This window comes from Heteronotia binoei, chromosome 4, assembly GCF_032191835.1.
Source record: "Heteronotia binoei isolate CCM8104 ecotype False Entrance Well chromosome 4, APGP_CSIRO_Hbin_v1, whole genome shotgun sequence".
Lineage (NCBI taxonomy): Eukaryota > Metazoa > Chordata > Lepidosauria > Squamata > Gekkonidae > Heteronotia > Heteronotia binoei.
In genome coordinates this window covers 123267114-123291123 of record NC_083226.1, presented here as the reverse complement: position 1 = coordinate 123291123, position 24010 = coordinate 123267114, and the positions used below count along the sequence as shown (strand labels likewise).

General features: G+C 44.3%; 1 protein-coding gene across 3 annotated transcripts in view; it reads left to right on the top strand.

Annotated features, from left to right (window-relative positions):
• The window catches only part of ADGRV1 (adhesion G protein-coupled receptor V1), a 556327-nt gene that overhangs the window by 188373 nt on the left and 343944 nt on the right, over positions 1-24010 (top strand). For all 3 annotated transcript variants that reach the window (XM_060235701.1, XM_060235702.1, XM_060235700.1), the window contains 7 exons: positions 560-742; positions 8338-8517; positions 12896-13060; positions 14268-14385; positions 21606-21729; positions 23375-23513; positions 23644-23829. In XM_060235701.1, coding sequence (XP_060091684.1) covers positions 560-742; positions 8338-8517; positions 12896-13060; positions 14268-14385; positions 21606-21729; positions 23375-23513; positions 23644-23829 — 1095 coding nt within the window. The remainder of the gene's footprint in view (positions 1-559; positions 743-8337; positions 8518-12895; positions 13061-14267; positions 14386-21605; positions 21730-23374; positions 23514-23643; positions 23830-24010) is intronic.

Here is a 24010-nt window from a genome sequence, read left to right as displayed (position 1 = left end):
TCCCGGCGCCCTAGGAAACCGCCTAGTTTGCCTAGTGGGTGAACTGGCCCTGGGAAGAAGGAATAATTGCTTTAAACCATGCTTTCAGATCCTGTTTAATAGATGCCATGTATTACATTACATTTAGTGCAATAGTGTGCATTCATTCAATAACAGTAACTTGTTTACTTTCATCTAGGTGGGCATCTGTGTTGGTCTGAAGCAACAGAACAAAGTTGGAGTCTAGTATCACCTTTAAGACCAACAAAGTTTTATTCAGAATGTTCAGAATGTATTCAGAATGACTCCAACTTTGTTCTGTTGTTTAGTTTAAGTTAAACCTTGGCTTCATGTTATGTCTGAACTGAGCCAATGCGATTGTCTTGTGTTTTAAGTCACATATTAAATGATGCCAGATATTTTGTTTTTTAATTCTCTTTGTACAAATAAATAAAGGACTGAGATAAACTATTTTTGACTACATTGTTGCATTTGATGGCTCCCAGTCCCTGTCAAAGTGAGCAGTTGTTCTTTTTCTGTGCCTGTGGTGTTATTCTGCACATTTTATTTTTCTTCCCAGGATGTAAGTGGAACAGTGACTGGTTATGAGGTCCCTCCACCAGAGAATGTTCTTAAGTTACCAGTTGTTCGAAAGGCAGGGAAGTCTGGGTCCATACAATTGCACTGGGAAGCTACACCTGCCACTGCTAGCCTGGATGACTTTATGCCATCATTTGGGAGCCTTACATTTGCAGATGGACAAGTATGTAGGCATTTTATGCATTTGTTTAAGTTTGTTTCTCTTCTCTTCATCCAAGTTGGATCCAGTACATGTCTTCCTCAGTGGAAGGGTTCATGGGATCCAACCATAATTTTATTTTCTTTATGCTTGAGTTCTACTGTTGGTGTGTGAATGCATTGGTAGGTTTTTAGCCTTTATTCCCCTGCTCTGTTTTATTATATGATTGAAGGCTGTTCACACATTTGAAAGGCTGTTTGGCTCATCTGTGTGGACTGTCAGTAGATGTGTGCCTGGTGTTCTTTGCTGAGAAATGCAGGCACATGGGATCCCAATTCTGATTGGGACTTCAGTGTCTAAGCTTCCCCCTGTGCTGTTTTCCATATCTGAAGCAGCCCCAAAGAGCAAATATTTTCCTTGCTGGGGAAACTTTAAGTATAGCCATCTTTTGCTTTCCACAGAGAATAGGACATAAATGTTTTAAATTAAATAAAACAATGTTGATGCATACATGCTTTGGATAATCAGGTACTCATCAGTTTCCAGAAGCTGTTAAGCTATATTTTGTAGCCATGTTCCTTACATGGTAATTGCAGTTACTCATTAGATGGTGCGGTCATTTGGAAATCCTTATATGTTCCCTTTCTCCATGCTAACATTTCAAAAATAATTCAGAACACAACACATCCAAGCAAGTATCTGTCAACAGGAGGAAAGCTTCCATTATTGACTTATGAATGGTAACATGAAGGAGTTTTCAGAACCAACTGTTGTTTTTAATTTCAAAACACCTGTATAGCCAACTTACTGTTTTTGGCAGGCAAACAATTAGATAATACTCACATGGGAACTGTAAATGTGTTTGAATGGAAGGATGTTAGATACACTTCAGGTGATTACAGACCGAGACTTTGGACTGACTCAGAGATGGTTCTGAAATCGACCCAAAAAATCCTTCCATATATAAATATCTGCTGTCCATCCCCGTCCTGCACTCATCCTGTCTTCTGGCCTCTGCAGGCCGCCTCAGAAAGCTACCACTTCTGAAGAGGTAGCAAATTTCTGAGCCGACAGCCAGTCACCGGTTGGCATCTGGAAGTGGAAAGGTGCAAGCAAGGCACCTTGGCATGTGAAACTGCCAAGCCACCCCAAGCCACCGACAACATACCACCTCAAGCTGCTTTTGGCTCCGCCCCCCTTAAAAGCTGTCGAGAGCACTTGAGCGCATGAGTGCTTGAGCGCTTAACTTATTTGGGGTGGGGGGAGAGCGGTCCAGCTTTTTTTTTTCTTTTTAAAAGTTTTATTGATTTAATCTACAAAGGAAAGAAGCATTGCAGAAAATACATTAAAAAGAGGGGGAAAAGGCCTTGACAGAATAGGGAAAACAGAAACAGAAATCAGTACAAATGTATCAGTTATAATTCCACCTCCCAATAAAATGCTCAAATCATTCTACCTACAAGTATAAAAATCTCCTTAAATATTACCTTCCTTTCTTCCTCCACCAGAATAAAAACAAAAAGGAATGAGTTCTTTTAGTAAACTAATAAAGCAATGTAAATCTAAACACTTCTTAAACACAAATTTAGTAAAAAAAAAAAAAGATTTTTCTTTCAAAACTGTCTCACCGCCAATTTTATCTAATTTAACTTAAGCCTATTATAAGCACAGATTAGATTGTTGATTTAGCAAAATCCTTATTAAAAGAAGCACATAAAAATCATTTCTTTGTCCGTAGCAAATTACATAAAATACAATTGAATAATTTGTCTATCTCAGTCTAACCCATTTCTCCTAATAACATTGAAAACAAGTCTGCCAAATTACCAGATCTACCATATCTGCACTTTAACACCACCGAGACCATCACCGGGACTAACTTCGCAAATGTTACCAATGAAGAACATCTATGGGCAGTGTGCAATAATTACCCAACAGACTATCTGGACTCACACCCCACAGATGAACGAAGGCTAGCTCACTAATAGAACTAACTATTATTATTGTTAATTAATTACTGATTATTTTATCAATCAATTAGTGACTAAATTAATATCTAGGGAAAAAAATTCTTAACTTATTAATTAGGACGGGGTGGGAGGGATTATTTATTAATAAGTTTAGGAACCAATGAATTTATAGAAATTTAAACTAATTGACTGTAAGGTGGATTGGGAGGGCTAACTAAATTAATTAATTCAAGATACAAGTAGTGGGTTATTAGCCGGGAATCGGAGGGGCTGGTGAGGAGGGTAATTGAAACTGCAGGTGGAGACAAATCGGGGGAGTGACGCTGGTGACTTTATCTTGGGCTGCTGCAGATGCTCGGCCAGGGGATTCCAGTGCTCCTGGGGAGGGAAAGATATGACGGTGGGAATAGACAGAAATATAATGGATGGAGACCGAGACAAAACAGTGCTCGGCCACCTTCCAGTCTACTTCCCATCCCAATGGTGGCAGGTAGTGGGACCAAGAGGAAATGCTCGCCTCCGTCATTGGTGTTATGTAACGCCAGGTCCATAAATAATAAGACCGCGACTCTTAGGGAGTTTCTGCTACGGCAGAATATGGACCTGGCTTGCGTGACCGAGACCTGGGTGAGGGACGGGGAGACAGTAGCTCTCTCCCAGATGTCCCCCCCGGGATACTCGGTCTTTCACCAATCACGGATCAGCGGGCGGGGGGGAAGCGTAGTGTTACTCATACGGGAGGATTACTCCTTTCGGGCTCTCCCGGACCCAAAGATTGATGGGATTGAATGCGCCGGTCTGATGTGGGATGTTGGAGAGGGGTTGGCAGTTTGGCTGGTGTACCGTCCACCTAACGCACCAGCTAACGCCTTACCATCACTATTGGAGGCAGTGGCGGGCTGGGCGTTGGAGTACCCGAGGCTTATGGTCTTGGGCGACTTCAATGTCCATGCCGACGACACGGCCTCCACTCAGGCGATGGACCTAGTGTCGTCCATGGCGACACTGGGACTCTCTCAATTTGTCACGACTCCCACACACCAGGCCGGGCACACATTAGACCTGATCTTTGCATCCGGGATTTTGGTGAACGATATCGCCGTAGAAGCGGTACCATGGTTGGATCACCTGGCCCTTAAGGCCCGTATGGGGACGCTGCCCCAACCCTGTATGGGCGGAGAGCCTATTTTGGCTCGCCCTTGGGGCTTGATGGACCCGGAACGGTTCCAAACGGCCCTGAGGGATCCCTGGCCCACTGGAAATTCCCTCGATGACCTGGTGGAGATCTGGCAGGGCCAGTTGTCCAGGGCTATCGACGAAATTGCACCTCGGCATCCTCTACGCCCTCGTATGAAGCTGGCTCCATGGTATACCTTGGAGTTGTGCCGGCTGAAACAAGGGCTCAGACGACTAGAGAGGCAGTGGAGGCATACTCGGGACGAAGCAACGAGAACATCCTACAGAACGTTTATGAAGTCTTATGAGATGGCAGTCAAGGCTGCAAAGAAAGATTACTTTGCAACCAAGATTGCATCTGCAAACTCGCGCCCAGCACAATTATTTAGAGTAATTGGGGATCTTATAACGCTGCCACAAGGCAAACCAAACGTTAGAGAATCAGAAATAGGTTGTGAGGCATTTGCGAAATATTTTGCAGATAAAATCTCGTTGCTCCGCCAAAACCTGCCTACCACTTTGGATACAGTGAGTGAAATTGAGGCACCATGCCTGTCTTCGGGTTTAGTGCTGGACCACTTCGACCCGCTCAGCCTGGAGGAAGTTGACAGAATCCTTTCTGCTGCTCGCCTGACAACATGCGATCTGGACCCTTGCCCCTCTTGGCTGATTAAATCTTGCCAGGGGGAGCTTAGTTGTCCTTTACGGGACATCATAAACAGGTCCCTCTCAGAGGGGCAGTTTCCAACACCTCTGAAAGAGGCCTTGGTCCGCCCTCTCTTGAAAAAAGCTACAGCAGACCCGGCTGAATTGGCGAACTACCGGCCGGTGTCTAACTTACCGTTTTTAGGTAAAATTATTGAGAGGGCCGTGGCGCCGCAGCTTCAGAGGTTTCTGGATGACGCTTCTGTCCTAGACCCATGTCAGTCTGGCTTCCGGCCGGGCCATGGAACGGAGACGGTGTTGGTCGCCTTGGTAGATGACCTCCAACGGCAACTGGATCGAGGCGGCGTTGCGGTGCTGATGCTGTTAGATCTGTCGGCTGCATTTGATACAGTCGACCATCGGCTACTGACGCGCCGCCTCGCCGACATTGGGGTTGAGGGGTCGGCCTTGCAATGGCTTTCCTCCTTTCTCCTGGGTCGGGGACAGAGGGTGGCTATCGGGAGTGAATGGTCCCGGAGGCGCACACTGGATTGTGGGGTGCCCCAGGGAGCAGTGCTCTCCCCGATGTTGTTCAACATCTATATGCGCCCCCTCGCCCAGATTGCCCGGCGGTTTGGGCTGGGTTGCCATCAATATGCAGATGACACCCAGCTCTATCTACTAATGGACGGCTGGCCCGACCCCGCACCAGGGAATCTCGACCGGGCCTTACAGGCTGTTGCGACATGGCTCAGGCTGAGTGGGCTGAAGCTGAACCCAGCGAAGACAGAGGTCCTTTGCGTGGGTCGCGGCGCTCTGGGAAGGGAAATAGCTCTCCCGGTCTTCAATGGTGCGCCATTGAAAGCAGTGCACCAGGTAAAGAGCCTGGGTGTTTTACTGGAGCCTTCATTATCGATGGAGGCCCAGATAGCAGCCACTGCCAAGTCAGCATTCTTCCATCTGAAGCGGGCAAGGCAGTTGGCCCCTTTCCTTGAGCGCCGGGACCTCGCAATAGTGATCCACGCAACGGTCACCTCAAGATTGGACTACTGTAATACCTTCTACTTGGGGCTACCTTTGTGCCGGACTCGGAGACTGCAGCTAGTGCAGAATGCGGCAGCCAGGCTGTTGTTGGGACTCCCAAAACGGGAACATATGCAGCCGAGGCTACGTGAACTGCACTGGCTGCCGATCATATACCGGGTCCAGTACAAAGTGTTGGTCATTACCTTTAAAGCCTTATATGGCCGAGGACCTGCCTACCTGAGGGACCGTCTTTCCCCGTATGAACCCCAGAGAGCACTGAGGTCAGTTGGGAAAAATTTAATGACCATCCCTGGGCTGAAGGAGACTAAATATCAGAATACTAGGGTACGGGCATTCTCAATCGCGGCCCCTACCCTATGGAACCGACTTCCCGAGGAGGTGCGGGCCCTGCGGAACCTTGATCAGTTCTGCAGGGCCTGCAAGACCGCCCTTTTTAAGCTTGCACACCTGGACTGCTAAGAAGATCAGCAATTAAGGATCCGCCAATGCGGTTTGAAGACCTATACCGCTGAATAATTGTACTTACTAGATTGTTTTAATGCTGTTAAGTTAGTGTTTACTGTTTTATATTGTTAAATTTAAAGGCTTTTTAACCACTGTATGTTTTTATAAAATGTTGTTAGCCGCCCTGAGCCTGCCGAGGTGGGGAGGGCGGGATAGAAATAAAAAATTATTATTATATTATATCCCATAGCAATTATGCTATCTGCCTTTTCAACCTTTGATCCTACTCTTATATCATTATAAACAATCTCACTAAATAGGCATACTGTAAATACATCTACTATATAGAGAAATATGTTATCTGCACTCATTAACATTACTTCTTCAAAATCTCCCTTATTCTTTTAGAATCTAAACTCTATTCATTATTAATAGTTACATGTTTATTTATTCACAAGGAAAGAAAAAAAAGGAACGCAGATTCCAGAGTCCTTCTTCCCAAAGATTAAAAACTTTTAAGTTCCTTTGATTTCTGCACCCATATTGCATCCGAGGCAACCCATTTAATCACAGTTTGTCTTTTGATATCACATTTCACTTCTTAGTCAGAGTTCTTTGTCCAGCCATTCACCAACGCAGAAAAAAAAAATTCAAAATCCTTTTTCTGAAAGGCTTTCCAAATCCTGATTTGTTGATTGAAGTGCAGTTTTTCTCTTCTCAACATGGTCTGCCCCCTCAACCACAGGGGGAAGAATTCATTGCCATTTTTCCCTCTCAGCCTAATTTCATTGCATCTTGATTTCCGGTCTAGTTTTGAAAGTGCATCACAAGAGACCATCTTACTTTTCCTTTGTTTATTTTGAAGAGTATCATTTTCCCCTTCCAATTTCACAGCGGTCAATACACTCTCTTTAACAGTCGACCCCTTTAGATTTACAGTTTCATTAGCTGTCAGCATAAAACAATTCATTTGGTCTTTAAGGAGCTGCATAAATGAGATAAGGTCTTTTCTCAGAGAAATGAGATTTGAACAGATATCTTTTCCATATAACATTTTGTTAAGCAGTGCCATCTGATATCAAGACTCAGTCTCTTAAATCAGATTGTAAATTCACTTCAAGCTCCTGCTAGTCCCTGTTCCATAACAGCTCGAACTAAAGTTTTAAAAACCATTCTTTCAAACACAGTCAGGCGATAGAGACAGAACTCTCTACAGTATATCTTCTTTGTGTTCAGATTGTATTGCAACTTCTTAGTAATCTCTTTGATATATGTACGTCCAATTATAGTCCGGGTCAATTTTAGTGATTATATTCAATTCAGTTTAAATAATTAAGATTGCTCACAGCATTTCGAGGCCTCTTCTAAATCTTTTGAGCTGGTCTTTAGTTGTTATGCAGAGTGACCCATCAGGGAGTAGAATTAGAAAAACACCTACTTGTTAAGTAGAGTCATTGCTTTAGAAGTAGAAAAATGCTTCAAAGGCATACTGGAGAAAGTGAAAGAAAAGAAGTGGTCAGGCGTTCTTTTTCTGCTGATTGCCAGCTTTCATGGCCGCGGAGCTTCAGGACGTACAGAGAGCACAGGGGGCAGCCACTGCTGAACCCCCCCCCCCCACTGTGAAGGTCCCATACTGAAGAAAAAGCCTCTTCGGGCTTTCTCTATGGGGGCATCACTTCTGTGACACCCCTCCAAAGGCCAGACTCAGTTGCCGCAGAAAAACGATCTGCAAGCAACTCTGAAGCCAATATGACGGATCTCGGAAGTCTAGCAGTCCAGCTTCTGAAGTGCCTCCACGTGTGGAAGCGCCCAGCCACCTCGCAGATGGGATGCAGGTGCTTCGTGGGGAGCGTGTGGAGGCTTTGGGCCAACTCTTTTCCAGCTGGCCTGATTTGGGAGGCCTACCATTTGCCCCAAACTGCCCATCTGTTATCACCCTTCTTGTCCCTGCCTCACACAATTACTTCCACTAAACAGCTCCTTCGGTTAACAGCAAATACTTGCTGCGCATGTACAAAACCTGCTGCCTTTCTGCATTGTACTTAATGATAAAGGTGGTCTCTTGGAATCAGGACTGCATTGTGTAAAAGCCTATTGCAGCAAATGCTTAACAATAACAATACTATGGGAGAATGTGCTTCCTTTCCAAAGATAAAGTTATCCTGTTTGCTGGGGGAAAAAAACTTATTTTTTAAAATTATAAACCAGTCCAGGTCCTCAGCAAACAAATTAGTGTGCTTCATTTCATAGCATGCATTATTGACATATGCTGAGTTTTACCATGCTAATCATAATGATACATTTAATGTATTTCATTGTGCTTCCTCCCCCACCTAGGAGACAGGAATAATAGAGATCACCATAATAGATGATGACATTGTTGAATTTATAGAAATGTTCAGTGTCACCTTACTTGGAGTGACAGGTGGTGCTAGACTTGGCGATGACGTGTTGGTGGCTGTCACTATTCCACCCAATGACTCTCCAGTTGGAGTATTTGGGTTTAAAGAAAAGTTTGTAAGTATGAGCAGTGTGGTTCATTTGGGAATAATTGTATGATACTGCCTCAGTTTAGACATAATGGAAAATCATGGTTTATTTTAACTATGGTTAGTTTGAAAAACCAGGAATCAGCTCACAAATGACCACCAAAATCCTAGTTTGCCTTAGCAAATACTGGTTTCATTGCCTTTTCTCTAGCCAGGTTGTTATGTAATTGGGGATTATTCATTGATATCACAAGGGAACAAGATAGGATGCCCATGGTTCTATATCACACAAAAGAATAGTTAAGACTAATTGTGTTTAATATGCCAAGTTCAGATCATTATTTAGTTCCTGATTTGATGAACCCTGTGAGTGATCATAGTCAGTGGACTGGCCTGCAGCCAGATGACCACACTGACCATTGTTAGCTTAATTAAACCATGTTTTTTTTTGCTGTATCTGAACTGAATCACTGATTGTGTATTTAATGAATCAATTAGTACTTCAAAAATGTAATCCTGAAGACTTTTAATTAGCATTGATCCAGAACAAGTGCACATATTTTATAAACTTTAAAAAATATGTATTGTATGGAATATTAACACTGTGGAATATGGAATATTAATGCTAATGAGCAAAACTAAGCATCCTGGAGTGAAAGACAGGCCTCTGTGAGATGGATATGGAGACGAGTGAAGAGGACCCCTTCTTTTGCATGTACTTTAAGTAAGCTGGAAGATGGGCTGAATAATGTTTCCTGTCAATATTGATGATAATTAGTATAGCCCTTTAAGTGCTCAGAGTTTTATCTTGTTGTAGTCCTGTCAGGTAAGTCATTGTTGCTTTCAAACAATTTTTATTAGTAACATATGGCAATATATTCAATTTCTTATATCATTAATAACTACTTTTTTTAATCCCATATATTACTTTCTACCTCCCCCTCCCCCCTTTACTTGACCCCCCGCCGGTGTACTAAATTCAAAACATCATTTTAAATGGTACCCCTAATTAATAAGAACCAAAGTTCATATCTTCCCCCCAGTTATACTTAATCATTACCAAAGATGGTCCAATGTCCGTTTATTTTCCATTTTTCTACATATCTTCTGAACTTCTTCCACTCCATCTTAAATATTTCTAAATCATAGTCTCTTAAAGTTCTTGTTAACTTATCCATTTCACTCCATGTCATAACTTTAACAATCCAATCTCATTTCTCTGGTATTTTTTCTTGCTTCCACAACTGTGCATACAATGTCCTAGCAGCTGAGAGCAAGTACCAGATTAAAGTTCTGTCTTCTTTTGGAAATTTTTCCATTTGTAATCCTAATAGAAAAGTTTCTGCAACTTTGTTAAATTCATATCCCAAGATCTTAGAAATCTCTTGCTGAATCATCTGCCAAAACATTTTAGCTCTATCATAAGTCCACCACATATGGTAGAAAGAACCTTCATGCTTTTTGCATTTCCACAATCTGTCTGGCATCCTGGTATTCATCTTTGCCAATTTTTTAGGAGTTATATACCACCTGTACATCATCTTAAAACAATTTTCTTTGATATTCTGGCATGTTGAAAGTTTCATAGAGTTCTTCCACAAATATTCCCAAATTTCCATCTGTATTTCTTTATTTACATTAATTGCCCATTTAATCATTTGAGATTTTACTACTTCATCTTCTCAGGTAAGTCATTGTTATTCCTAAAGTGTAGAGGAGGGGAGCTGAGAAAAAGAGTGGCTTGTCCAATGCCATTTTATGATCTTGGGGAAAGGCAAGATTATGGCAAATGTCAGGTTTTAACAAGGGAGTTCCTAGCTCAAAGCTCAGTCATAGCCACTGCGTTACATCACCTTGGTTTAATCAATGTGACATGTTGTCCATGTGCCCTCCTCTGCCCTTTGCTATGTTTTGTTCATGGGCTTGGGGCAACATGAAAGTCTTCTGTTTTTAAACCTTTTTTGTTTGCTCCCATCAAGGCCCTTTCTGTAAGGACTGTGAACTTTGCCTCAATCCTGAAGATAAACCTTCTGAGTAACATTGCAAATGACAGTCCCACAATGAGATTTCCCTTTCCTCTTCCTTCATATTGGATAGTACAATTTACCCATGCCCTAATAGCATCATGTTGGATAATATGGATGAGTAGCTGGAAAACAGACAAGGTAGCTTTCTCAGAAGTGCTACCTGTTCCACACTCAGGGCCGGAGAGACAGGCATAAATTAGGAGTCTCAGTGCGTGGATGAGACGATGTTATAGGGAGGAAGGATTCAAGTTTGTTAGGCACTGAGATGCCTTTTGGAACCAGTGGGAGCTGTACAAAAGAGACAGTCTTCTCTTGTCCCAAGAAGAAACCAGGCTTCTGGTGCTTAAAATTAAAAAGGTGACAGAGACAAACTGAATCTTGGAGGAAAGCCCACAGGAGATGAAATGTCTCTGGTTTGGGATGGCTCAGCTCAAAGAGATAAAGGGTTGGCTGTTACTTTCCTACAGGGCAATGGATTAGAGTTGTCCACTGAGATGGTAACAAACAATATGGACTGCCTGGCAAGGTCTCAAAGCAGCTGGAGGAAGGTTGCAGGCCTAACATGCCTGGGAAATTATAGATGTTTATATACAAATGTTAGAAGTGTGCAAGGTAAAATCGGGGAATTGGAATGCTTAGTGTTGGGGGAAAACATAGACGTTATAGGCACTTCAGAAACTTGGTGGGATGAGGAAAATCAGTGGAACATGGTGATTTCTGGACATAAGTCATATCGGAAGGTTAGGAGAAGGGTTGGAGGTAGGGTGGCTCTGTATGTGCGGCTGGATGGGCCATTGGCCTGATCCAACATGGCTTCTCTTACGTTCATATGTTCTTAAATGGATAGCAGCACATAGAGGAAGTTTTAGTATATTATGACAGAGGAGAGTTTAACATGGGGCTGTAAGTATCAGTGGTGGCTCCGCATATCTCATAATCTGTAATTCCAGTTTTACAGAGTATATTTGTCCACTCTTGCTTAATTAATAGCCAAAGATAACTAGAAGTACCACTGGCAAAGTTGCCAGTTTTATTTTCACTGGAGTAGCTTTCAGTTTCCTTAGAGAGACTGTGCATCACAAAGTAAAATGATGTTAACTCTCACATTTATTTATGCATTCCTCTTCTTTCTCCAGCTGGGACCCAAAGCAGTTTATAGTATAAAAAAGAAAATGCAACAGAAATAAATAAGACAAAGTTGGAGAGGCTTCTGAGTATAGAGCAGACCTTCCTTTCTTAGATAGGAGATTTTCCTTCTAGCTCTAGATTAAGAGCCAAAGGACAAGAGGCCTTTGGTTCTTGCCTTTCAGCTCATGCCCAAAGGCTTTTGCCTCTGGGCATGCCAGGCTTAAGTCCCTGTGTGAACAGGAAGGGAAACAAAGTCAGTGAGATGTTCATCAACTGCTGCTAGAACAAAAAGGCTCTTTTCACATTCCTCCCATACCAATAGTAATTTTTCATATTTTCCAAGTTTTTAATTGGATTTCAAAATTGTTTACTTGACCTTATATTTACAGAAAACCTGGTATATTTTCCATTGTCCTGCTCCAAGCATTGGATTAATCAGTTGGATTTTCTTCATTCCTTGTCAGAGTAGTTTTGTACAGATAGCTTTGTTATTAGAGAGGCTCATAATAGCTGGCTTTAAATGAAGGTAAGATTTTATTTATAGGCAGGATATTAAGATGATACTTAGATTCTCAGGTCCTTTGTTGCTAAGAGACTGCTTGCATAGGAAGGACACTTGGTTGTACCCTCATGACTCAGCCACTAGTACATGCTGAGCTGAGCTGTAACTCTTTGGTCGTTTTCGCACTCACCTTCCGCCGGCGCGACCCCCCTCTTCACCGCGCAGGATCTGCGTGGATTTCACACTAAACGCTGCGGAGCAGCCAGAAAAGCCAGAAGCTCCCGTCGCAAAAGCCACGCAAACGCCAAACTGCTTTTTGGCGGTTTCAGTTTGAGAGGCTTTTGCGCCGGGAGCTTCCGGCTTTTCGGGCTGTTCCACAGCGTTTAGTGCGAAATCCACGCAGATCCTGCGCGGTGAAGAGGGGGGTCGCGCCGGCGGAAGGTGAGTGCGAAAACGACCTTTGAGAAATGTAATCAACCAATTTAATTGTTTTACAACTGCTGTCAGAATCTCTGATTCTGAGAGCTTTTTTTGCCAAGTGTGTAATATTGCTATTGGTGCTTTTTGTTATGTATTTGCTCTGTAGTAAATTGTTTTTCTATTTCCCACTTGAAATATTTAATAGAAGTGGGGAGCATGATAGAACAATCAACATTTTGAATATAGAGAGAAGAGACCTTGTCTAGTAAGAATGAATGCCCAGATGGAAGTTTCTGCTTCTTTTGTTTTACCTTTTCAATTTTTTTTAGGTAACAGTGAAGGAGCCCCAGTCAACTGGTGATCCTGCTGCAAATGCATTTCTTACCATAAGTCGGAGTCCAGGGGGACAGGGAGAAGTTCAGCTTATTTGGATTCTTGAAGAGGCAGCCAAATATGATCTTACTCCTCTCAATGGAACTCTTCTTTTTGCTGAGGTACGTCTACTGGCTGATTTCTCTCTCTCTCTCTCTCTTTCACCCCAGAAAAGAGCTATCATCATCTCTTTCAGATGCTTTTTTTGAGCCAAAGTCACTTAAAACTGTTCTTCAGGATCCTGTGGGGGTTTTTTAATTATAATTGTAATGAGGAATTCAATGAAAAAGTATTTGATTTCCATCTACCAGCTTCATATTGCAGCATTGAAAATTGTGATGCAAAACCTGGATAACTGTTCTCACAAAGCCTGTCATCTATTGCATGAATTTGGTCCTTCCTGCACTGCTAGTGCGTTACGTCTCTGGGACAGAATATTCCCTTTGTGTAACCCTCGTACTTCATCATATCAATCAGTAGACTGAATTAGACGGAGTGTCTAGTTGCTCCAACTTGATAGTTCCATGGGTATATGAAGCAGATATCCACAATGACATACATTGCACTTAAGAATGCCATGTTAAATGAGATTTGTCTTGCTTCTGCAATAGAGATCCTTTGGAAAGGTGTGATGAATAGTCAAAGTTTGATGGGTCTTTCAGTCTATAGATGTGAAGTTAATCTTGAGGATATCCTGATCACAATGAGACACATATATTTCATATGGGCTTTGTGGAACAAGGTGCCTAGCCGATTTGCAAACTTTCATATACATACAATTTCTATTGGCCACATACAGTTGGCAGCAGGGAGTGAAATACTTTGGCTCTAACTAGTTCTGACTTTACTCACTATTAAGTGCATTCTGCTTGATAGAACTGTCTGTGGTGCTGCCAGCTTAATCATAGTATTATAACCTTCTAAGCCCTTTAACTTCAAGGGATTTAGAAGAGTGTAACTGTACTTACGCTGCCACTAGATCCAGGTGGGCAGCTGTGTTGGTCTGATGCAGTAGAACAAAGTTTGAATTTAGTGGCACCTTTAAGACCAACAAAGTTTTATTCAAGGTATAAGCTTTCTGAAGAAGTGTGCTTGCACACGAATATTTATAGCTTGAATAAAGCATTGTTGGTCTTAAAGATGCCGCTGAATTCAAACTTTGTTGGGATGTCACTGTAAGCCTTTCCTACAAAAAAATCAGAATTTAAGAAAGTGTTCTTATTTATCTGGTGAAAAAATTGTTTTTATTTAGAAATGAAGATAAGTTTGCCCTACCAGTGAGTCACATTTTAAGATAAATAATATTCTGTCCATCTTACTCTAATGCAGATGGAATTAGAGAAAACCATACATTTGCAAGCAATACAAGATGGTCTACTGGAAGCTGATGAAAATTATAATATTCAGCTTTTATCTATTGATAGCACAGAGATATCACCTATCAATGGTATGTATACAACTTTTAAAATCTTTGAGTCATCGTCCAAATATTATGAAAGATTGCTTGGGGCTAGCTATTTTATTAATCTTCCATCATTCAGATTTTACCATTGAAACTTAAAATGTCCTGGAAGTAGAAGCAAATTTTCAGTCTCAAAGTATGGTCTTCAAGGGAGATACTGCATTTTTGTTATGTTTCACATAATCTTTGTTGTAGTTTCTATGCATCACACCTTATGGGAATTGGGTGTCTACACCTGATCCAGCTGCTTAGCAAGCTCAGCACGACTTTTCCCCATGTTCTGCCCAGGAGCTCCACCAAGCATACCTACCAGGGTGGGGCTCAGGTGTCCTGCCAATTCTTTTCTGACCACTGTGCTTATCTGTCAGTCTTCAGTTTGGTTGGTGAGTTTCGGCCTTTCTGTGAATTTTCAGAGACTGTTTTTGCCTTTGGCTCAGCCCTTTTGCTCCCTTTACCTTTTTCTTTTAAAAAAAGAATCAGGAGAGTGAACCTTTCCTTTCTCCCTAAGAGGCGGAGGACATCTTGGGTGTTTCCCACCGTCCAATCAGGGAGGCAGGAATCTTAAAAAACTTCCCCTTCCTGTGGATGTGGGAACCACCCTCCTTCCCAGTTTATTTCCTGCCTCGACAGGGAGTAGCAGCGTTTAGGCTAGGTTCCTACCCTTTCTCATTACTTGCCTATCTCTTAAAAAAAAAAAAAAAAGATACTTTTTCTTTCCCCTCAGTTCCTACCTTGCTGTTCATCTCCTGATACTCTACCTCAGATTTTTTTTCTGCCTTCTCAATCCGTCCTTCAGTCCCTCTCAGCTTCTCTGCCTCCTTTCCCCCCCCCCCACTTTCTTCAGTGCTTCAGAAGCGGCGCGGCTGTTTAAACTCAAGCCGCGGCCGAGCGCACAGCATTCAAGCCGCAGAGGAGAGGGAAAATGACGCGTCGGTCAAGAGACGCGTTCATGGACGACGACCTGGTTCCTGACGCCTGGCGCGGAACCGAGAGGCCCGCCTCCGGAGCCGGCATGTCTTCTAAGCTTGCCTCGGCTACCGGCAACGTGCCCTGTAGGGGCGAGAAAACCCAAAGGCGAACGCAGGCGGCGCTGGTCTTCCCCAGCCACGGAGGAGGCTTCCTCGTCAGGGCTCTTCCCCACTGGCAGCGGCCATCTTGGGGAGCGCAAAAAGGCGCGAAACGGGGACAGACCTCAGCCATGCAGCTTCCAGACGCAGGAACGTCCCGATGCCAACCTCCTGGCGGGAGACTCAGTTGCAGATGTGATCCAACCTGCGCTGGAAGCCACGCAGACCTGCCAGCCCCAGTCGGGCTTGGGTAACGTACCCTTTATGGGGCCCTCCTTTTTTACTGAGTTTCTGGAATCAATAAAGCAGACGGTGGGGGCAGCAGTCAGGGCATCTGGCCATAGGAGACCCAGGTCCCCCAGGTCCAGTTCCCCCTCCAGATCACCTTCTCCAAAGAGGTCCAGAGGTAGCTCCAGCCACCATAGGGCTTCAAAGAAACCTCTGCTCTGTGACCAGATGGAGAGCGAAAGATCCATTTCTGAGACCCACTCTCATGATTCCTATGGGGGAGATCGGGAGGAGGGCGAATTCTTATCTGATGAGGAGATAGAGGACGTTGCAGTTCCGGAACCCTCATCACGGTTTTTTCAAGGCAGAAGAGTTCCAACCTCTTTTAGCCAAGGTGCTGTCTGCTCTAGACTTAAAAGCATCACCCGAGGAGCAGGAGTCTCCCCACCCACTAGCCAACCCTAGAAACAAACCCAAGGGAAATACGGAGTTTTTCCCCAGATTCAGATCCTCTGAAAAGGTTTTTCCCTTCCCTGAGTTCTTTGAGCGTCAGTTGAAATCTGAGTGGGCCAAACCTAGTACCAACAGACAGGTACCCAATTCTATCAAGAAGCTCTATGAAACCTGCCTTTGCTAACGATATGCTGCAAGTACCATTGGTGGATGCACCAATCGCAGCCTTACAGTCTGTTAGCCTAACAGCCTTACAGTCTGTTAGCTGAGGATGGCCATGGCTCGGTGCGAGACAACTGGGACAAAAAGATAGACTTGGCCTTGAAGAGGAGCCACGAAGCTACGGCTCTGGCCATCAAGGCAGCTGCGGCCACCTCTATAGTTTCCAGAGCAGCGATCGTCTGGATAAGACGGCTTACTCAGCTACTGCCGGACGTGGATAAACGGGTCCTGGAAGGTACCAGCAGACTCCTTAGGGCCTCCGAATTTTCAGCGGATGCCTCATTAGATGCCCTCGCTTTCTCCGCTAGAGCAATGGCATCAAGCACTGTAGCAAGGCGGGGGTTATGGCTCCGGGCTTGGCCGGCAGACGTGCACTCAAAGTCCATCGTGTCAGCATACCCATTCCAGGGAGAAAAGCTATTTGGAGACACCCTGGATAAGATCCTGGTGGAAACACGGGATAAGAAAAAGGCCATGCCCAAGTATCTGCGACGCTCCGATAAGAGAAGCTTCGGGTCTGGTTCCTTTCGTGCCTCCTCCAGCTTCTCCAAACCAAAACAGGACTTCAGAAGAACAACCTGGGGACAGTCCAAACAGTTTCCAAAAGGGCTTCTCCAATTCACGATTCCAGAGGAATCAGCCCGATAGGTCCGACAAATTTGAGAAGGGCCCCAAGCCCAACAAAGCATGACTGGAATTCTATTCCAGTGGGGGGCCGTCTACTACACTTCCAGCAGGCGTGGGCGGCCTCGAGGGTCGATGCTTGGACGTTGGAAATTGTTTCATGGGGTTACCCCATAGAATTCAAAAGGGCACCTCCTGTTCGTTACTTGGTGTCTCCTCTTCGCTCAAACCCAGAACAAAAAAGCATCACCCTCAAAGCAACTCAACATTTGCTGCAAATTGCAATGATAGAACCTGTTCCTCCATTGCAGAGAGGTCAAGGCGTCTATTCCATCTTCTTCACGGTGCCCAAGAAAAACGGGGGCTGGAGAGCGATTCTAGACCTGAAATTTTTTAAACAGACATATCAACCTCCGTCACTTCAGGATGGAGTCCATCAAATCTATAACGGAGTCCCTGCACCATCAGGACTACATGTCTTCTCTGGGCCTAACAGAGGCATATCTGCACATTCCAATCCTCCCAGCACATCGCAAGTTTCTTCGTTTTTTGCGTAAATGGGACTCGCTACCAATTCAGAGCCTTACCCTTCGGCCTGGCGACGGCACCACGGGTGTTCACCAAGGTGTTGGTGAACCTGATTGCAATCCTCAGACAGAGAGGGATACATGTGCACCCCTTCCTCGACGACCTGCTGATAAGATCCTCGTTGAGGGAGAGTGCGGAGCAGGACGTTATACACACCATATCCTGTCTTCAACAACACGGGTTCATAATCAACATTCCCAAGAGTCATTTACAACCGTCCCAGAGGCTACAACATCTGGGTATGGTCATCGACACAAGGATGAATTCTGTTTTCCTCCCAGAAGACAAGATACTGAGGACCAAGGCATTGGTGCTCCAGTTAGTGCGGGAACCATTGTCATCTCTCCAGACCCTGGCACGACTTATGGGTCTTCTAGTCTCAAATCTGGAGGCGCTTCAATGGGGTCGCTTTTCACACCAGACAACTTCAGATGTTTTTGCGCCCTTATCAGATCCAGATCATGGAGAAGCGCCCTATGTCGTTGTCTGTTCCCAAGAAGGTCAAGGAGAGTCTCCTGTGGTGGACGAAGGACCACAACCTGCGTCAGGGGAGAACGTTCCTCGTAGAGAAGGAAATACAGCTCCTTTCGGACGCCAGACTTTCAGGTTGGGGGGCGACCCTCAACGAGATACCTACCCAGGGCCAGTGGACACCCGAGGAGGCGAATCTTCCCATCAACCTTCTGGAACTCCGTGCGAACGGACAATATCGCTGCCAAGGCCTATTTAAACAATCAAGGGGGGTCCAGGTCGACTTCCCTTCGCAAGGAGGCCGTGAAACTGTTCGAATGGGCGGAGAGACATCTAAAGTCCATAAGGGCGGAGCATATCAAGGGGACTTGCAATATCAAGGCGGACTGGCTCAGCCGGGAGAGCATTCAATCGGGAGAGTGGTCTCCCAACAAGAAGCTTTTCTTAACGCTTCGGCCCGCCGGTGTTGGACCTCTTTGCGTCTTCTCAGAACCACCAGCTTCCTCAATTCTACACGAGGTACTACCACTACCAAGCGGAGGCCACGGACGCATTAACTTCTCCCTGGCCGCAAGGCCTTCTATACGCCTTTCCCCCAATCCCGATCATTCCGAGGTTGCTCAGAAGGATCAGGCTGCTAAGGGCCGACATCATTCTGGTTGCTTCCTGGTGGCCGCGACGTCACTGGTTCTCATCAATCCAACAGATGTCAGTAGCGGAGCCGCTTCACTTACCAATCTGTCCAGACATGCTGTTACAGGGCCCGGTGTGGCATCCTCATACAGACTGGCTGAGGTTGACCGCTTGGAGGTTGAACGGCGCTCTCTCCTAGATCTTGGTTATGCATGTGACGTGACAATCACCATCCTAGCATCCAGAAAAAGCTCCACAACGCGGATCTACGACATGTCCTGGAAAGCCTTCCACAGATGGTGTCGGAGAAAAGCCGTGGACCCGTTGCATCCTTCTGTCCCCAAGATCCTACAGTTCCTTCAGGACGGTCTCCATTCTGGATTGAAGCCAGCTACCCTCAAACGTCAGGTGGCAACCTTATCCTCAGTTCTCCAGCAGGTGGACGGCGTGGACCTCTCATCTCACCCCCATATTCGACGCTTCCTTAGAGGAGCCTCCATGAGTTCTCCACCACAAGTACATCGGTTTCCTACCTGGAGATTGAACCTGGTACTCTCGGCCCTAACAGGTCCTCCTTTCGAGCCCTTAAGTTCTGTATTCCTAAAGTTCACGCGTATGAAGACCATCTTTCTGGTGGCAATAACATCAGCCAGAAGAGTTTCAGAGATCGGGGCCTTATCGGTTAAGAGGGAACTGTGTGTGTGTTCCACAAGGACAAGGTGGTCCTCTATCCGGACCCTACCTTCCAACCGAAGGTCTCTTCTAGATTCCATCAGAGTCAAGAGATCAACCTACCATCCTTCTGTCCGGATCCCAAGCATCCCAAGGAGCGCACATGGCATACCTTAGACGTGCGAAGAGCAATTAAGGTCTATCTTACAAAACTGAATCTATCCGAAAATTAGACTTCATGTTCATTAATATAGCGGCTCCTAGACTGGGACAGAAGATGTCCAAATCAGCAATTAGCTACGCCATCAAGCAGTGTATATCGGAGGCGTATAAGGCGTTAAACCTTCAAGTACCACCAGGGATCACTGCACACTCAACCAGGAGTGCGGCCACCAATGCTGCCTTCAACAGGAATGCCTCCATAGAGGAGGTGTGCAAGGCAGCTACGTGGGCATCTATCTCCACTTTCATCCGACACTATAAGTTGAACGCATATGTGTCGGCGGACGCAACTTTGGCAGACGAATCCTGCAACACGTGCTGCCTGAGTAGGACGATCCCATCCTGTATGACACACTGCTATGGGAGCACCCAAGATGTCCTCCGCCTCTTAGGGAGAACGACCCTTGGCACTTACCGTGAGGGGTCCTTCTCCTAAGAGGACAGGAGGACATCTTGCCCTCCCCTTCTTCTATCGTCCTACCCTGGGCAGCATCTATGTATCTGGATCTAACTTCTTCTCCTGTAGTCTCACCTACAGCTGTTGATTACTCTTTAACACAGGCTACCTGTAGTTTACATGTTTTTTCTCAGTTTCTATACGAGTTTATTTCAGTCGGTTTGGGAGGCTCATGCCAAGTTTTTGTACCGACCACCAGTTAGCTCACCTTTTTTCATAGCAGCGATGGTTGCAAGAGTTCTTTACTGCTTCTCGGAGTCACCCGAACTGGAAGGAGGGTGGTTCCCACATCCACAGGAAGGGGAAGTTTTTTAAGATTCCTGCCTCCCTGATTGGACGGTGGGAAACACCCAAGATGTCCTCCTGTCCTCTTAGGAGAAGGACCCCTCACGGTAAGTGCCAAGGGTCGTTCTTCCTAGTCCACTCCCTCCCCCACCCCCTTTCTTCCCCACTCCTACTATGTATGGGAAAACGTTGGGGATTTTTCAAGTTTGAAGCGGCTGTGGGAATAAACTTTTCCCCCAGGACAGACATTTTCCTTGCCTCCTGTGCTTGGGTGAGAACCCTTGAATGGACATCTGTGTCCACTGCCCAAAGTTCACTAAACAGACAAGGAAGAATAGAGCAGCAAGACTTTGGGCAGCCCTCATTGAATCTGTCCTCTCTCCTACCCCAATGGTATCCACCTCTTCCTTACACCAGGGACACTCTGAGCTGACCTCAGCACCGATGACACACCCTCCTTCTTCAAGCTCAACTCTGATCATGTTGAATCAGACCCCTGCTGATACCAACCACTCAACATAGAAAAGGGTTAGTTTGGCATCAAAATCCAAGCCCTCTACTTCTGTACACCATCCATCCAACCTTCCCATCTGCTGTCAGGCTCTCTTTAATCTGGGGGTTGTTTCAGTGGTCAGAAGGAACTGGCAGGATACCTGGGCCCCACCCCAGTGGGCATGCCTCAGAGGCAGAGGACAGGAAAAAGTCTCGCTGAACGTTGCTGAGTTTACCAGCTGGATCAGGCACAGGCACCCAATTCCCATACGTCTGAATGCACAGATGACCACTCAAAGATCATCGGTAACAGGTAAGCAACCTGTTTTTTCCCCCTGCCTCCTCCCAAAAATGAAGTGTGGGAATTGAGCTGCTGTTCACACTTGAAACATGGATTTATGCTTTCACTATGTGTAACCAATATTATCCCCCTATCACAGTGTTCAGTGGAGCTATCAATTTGCTAACGAGCTAACAAACACACAAATTGAGTGTTCCAGCTCAACCAAATGCCTCAATTTGCTCAGCTTGTATAAGGTGGCAAAAAGTATTGTGTTAAACGTTGCTATTCAATTGAGACAAGTTGCATGTTTACATTCTTTAAAAGGTGGCTGCAGTAATATTAGGCAATTAGAAATCACCTATGTCAAGACAGGCTTGCAAAAATGTATATTAATTTCCTTATTTATGAGCCTTCTTGAGTTTATTGTAGAGAAAGATGAGATAAAAGTCAATTACTGGGATAAGTAAATATATAACATATTTTTTCATCAAGTTCTTTGTATTCCTAGGTATAGCAACTATTACTGTATTAGGAGATCAGGGAGCTTCTGGAATTGTTGGGATTGCTTCATCATCTACTCATATCCTAATTGGAGAACCAATAGGAAGGTATAATGGAACTGCTTTTATTGGGTAGGTGATTCACTGACCTTCTCCTCGTTGTTTCAAAAAATTGTGATTTGTAAATATGTATGTTTTATATATTAATAGGACACCCTCAATCTTTATTTAAAATATTCATAACTATGTACATTTGTAATTTTTAAATGCCCTGTTCTGATTCTCAAATTTTCAGTATTCTCTGTGATGTCTCATACTGAATCATTAACAAAGTTCCCATGGTTCTCACTGAATGACAGGGTCACTGCTTCTGAAATGACATTTTTTTTAAAGGAAGACCTTCTGTCTTCAAAATATTAATTATTCTGTAAAGAATATATTCAAATAAGATTCCCCACAACGCGTGGGAAAGGGAAGACCTTATTTTTCTATTAATTACAAGATGAGCATTGGTTTCTAATTTCAATTAACCTATGAATTTTTAGATTTCTCCTATGTGTTGGCTTTTCCTTTTGAGTACAGGATCATGTTTGGTATGCTGGCCACCCACAAGGTTGACATTGAGTTAGATGGAATCAACATATAAAATCAGCATAGGGGAAATAGTAATTTTTATTTGAATAATTGCAAATTCCCGAGATGGTACTTTCAGATTTGGTCCTGGATTTGTGGCTACTATTGTTCAACTAGACATCTAAAAGCATTCTGAGAATGTCCAGAAGTTTTGACTCTGCTGCAGCAAGTCAAGCATTTCATTGTACCATTCCTCTGCAGAGCTCAATGCAGCTACATGATGCTGTTATGTTTTATTCTGACCTCAACCTTATGAGGCACATTAAGCAGAGAGTGATTGGCCATTGAGCTTCATAACCAAATGGGAATTTGAGCTTGGTCTCCCCAGTCTTAGTTTGATTTGTTCACCACACTGGCTGTCATCATAAGCTACAGATCCCATTCAGTTATGTTAAGCATGAATCAATTTTAAGACTGAAACAAAGTGCTGTTATGCCACCACAATTCACACAAGTTCAGGGGTTCAAGAGGTAATCATTCTAGGGCATATAATTTGCATGTTCTCTTGTAATTTTGTTGTAATATCTTTGTGTGGGGAAAGAATTCAACTTAGGATATTTATTTATTGATTGATTTGATTGATTTTTAGCCTGCCCTTTCCATAGAACAGGCTCAGGGCAGGTTACATCATACAAACAATCAACAATAAAAAACAATAAAATGCCCAATTTAAAATATATAAAATCTAGAACTACAGAGTGACAATAAAGACTAAAATGGCAGGTTCTGCCTCACAGATATGGCCTATTGTCCAGGTCCAGCAGATCTTATAGCACTGGAATGGAATGAAGGGGGGAGGCTGGTAACAAGTGCCTCAGCTGAAAACTTGGCGAAAGAGCTCTGTTTTACAGGCCCTGCGGAATTGGAGCAGATTCTGCAGGGCCCGGATCTCCAGGGGGAGCTTATTCCACCAGGCAGGGGCCAGGGCTGAAAAGGCCCTGGCCCTCGTTGAGGTCAGGTGGACATCTCTGGGGCCGGGTATTACCAAACGTTGTTGGGTTGCTGATTGCAAAAACCTATGGGGCTCATACAGGGAGAGGCGGTCCCGAAGGTTGCGGCATTTTTGCTTGAAAGTATTTGAGGACAGTACCACAACCATGATACCATATTTTAAGCATTGCTGTGTGCCTATTGTTGTCTGCAGCTTAGTACGTGGGCCAGGGATTTTTGGAGAGGTCACAGTCTCTTGGAATATAACTCCCCCTCATCGGAAAGAATTTTCTGAGATATCAGGAACATTGACTATGAGAGACAGGCAGTCTGCTGCTGTTGTAGTAATACAGGTATGAACTACAGAATTAGTTGTTGCAGTATCCCATGTTGGCTAGATAGAAGATCTTGGTTCAAATATAATAGCAGAATCAGCCCTCTTCCTTTCATGAGAAATTCACTTTGGTTTGTTTTCTGTTTTAGGCTTTAGATGATAGCCTCCCTGAGGAGAAGCATCAATACCGGTTTCATCTCACTGGTATCAGTGATGAAGGAATCATAAATGAGTCTGCCAGCACAGCAGATATCACAATGGCTGCTAGTGACTTGCCCCATGGGTGCTTTGCATTTTCCCAGGAACTATTGCAGATAACAGAAGAGGAAAAATGGGTATGAAATGGCTTTTCCTTATTTGAGGTCTAAATTTTGCATATTTTGCTACAAATAAATTTCTCAGAAAGATTTTTTATTTTTTATTTTATTCAATTTATATCCCTCCCTACCCCACCGAGGCGGGCTCAGGGCGGCTTACAACATAAAAAGCTAACAAAAATCAGTTTAAAATACATTA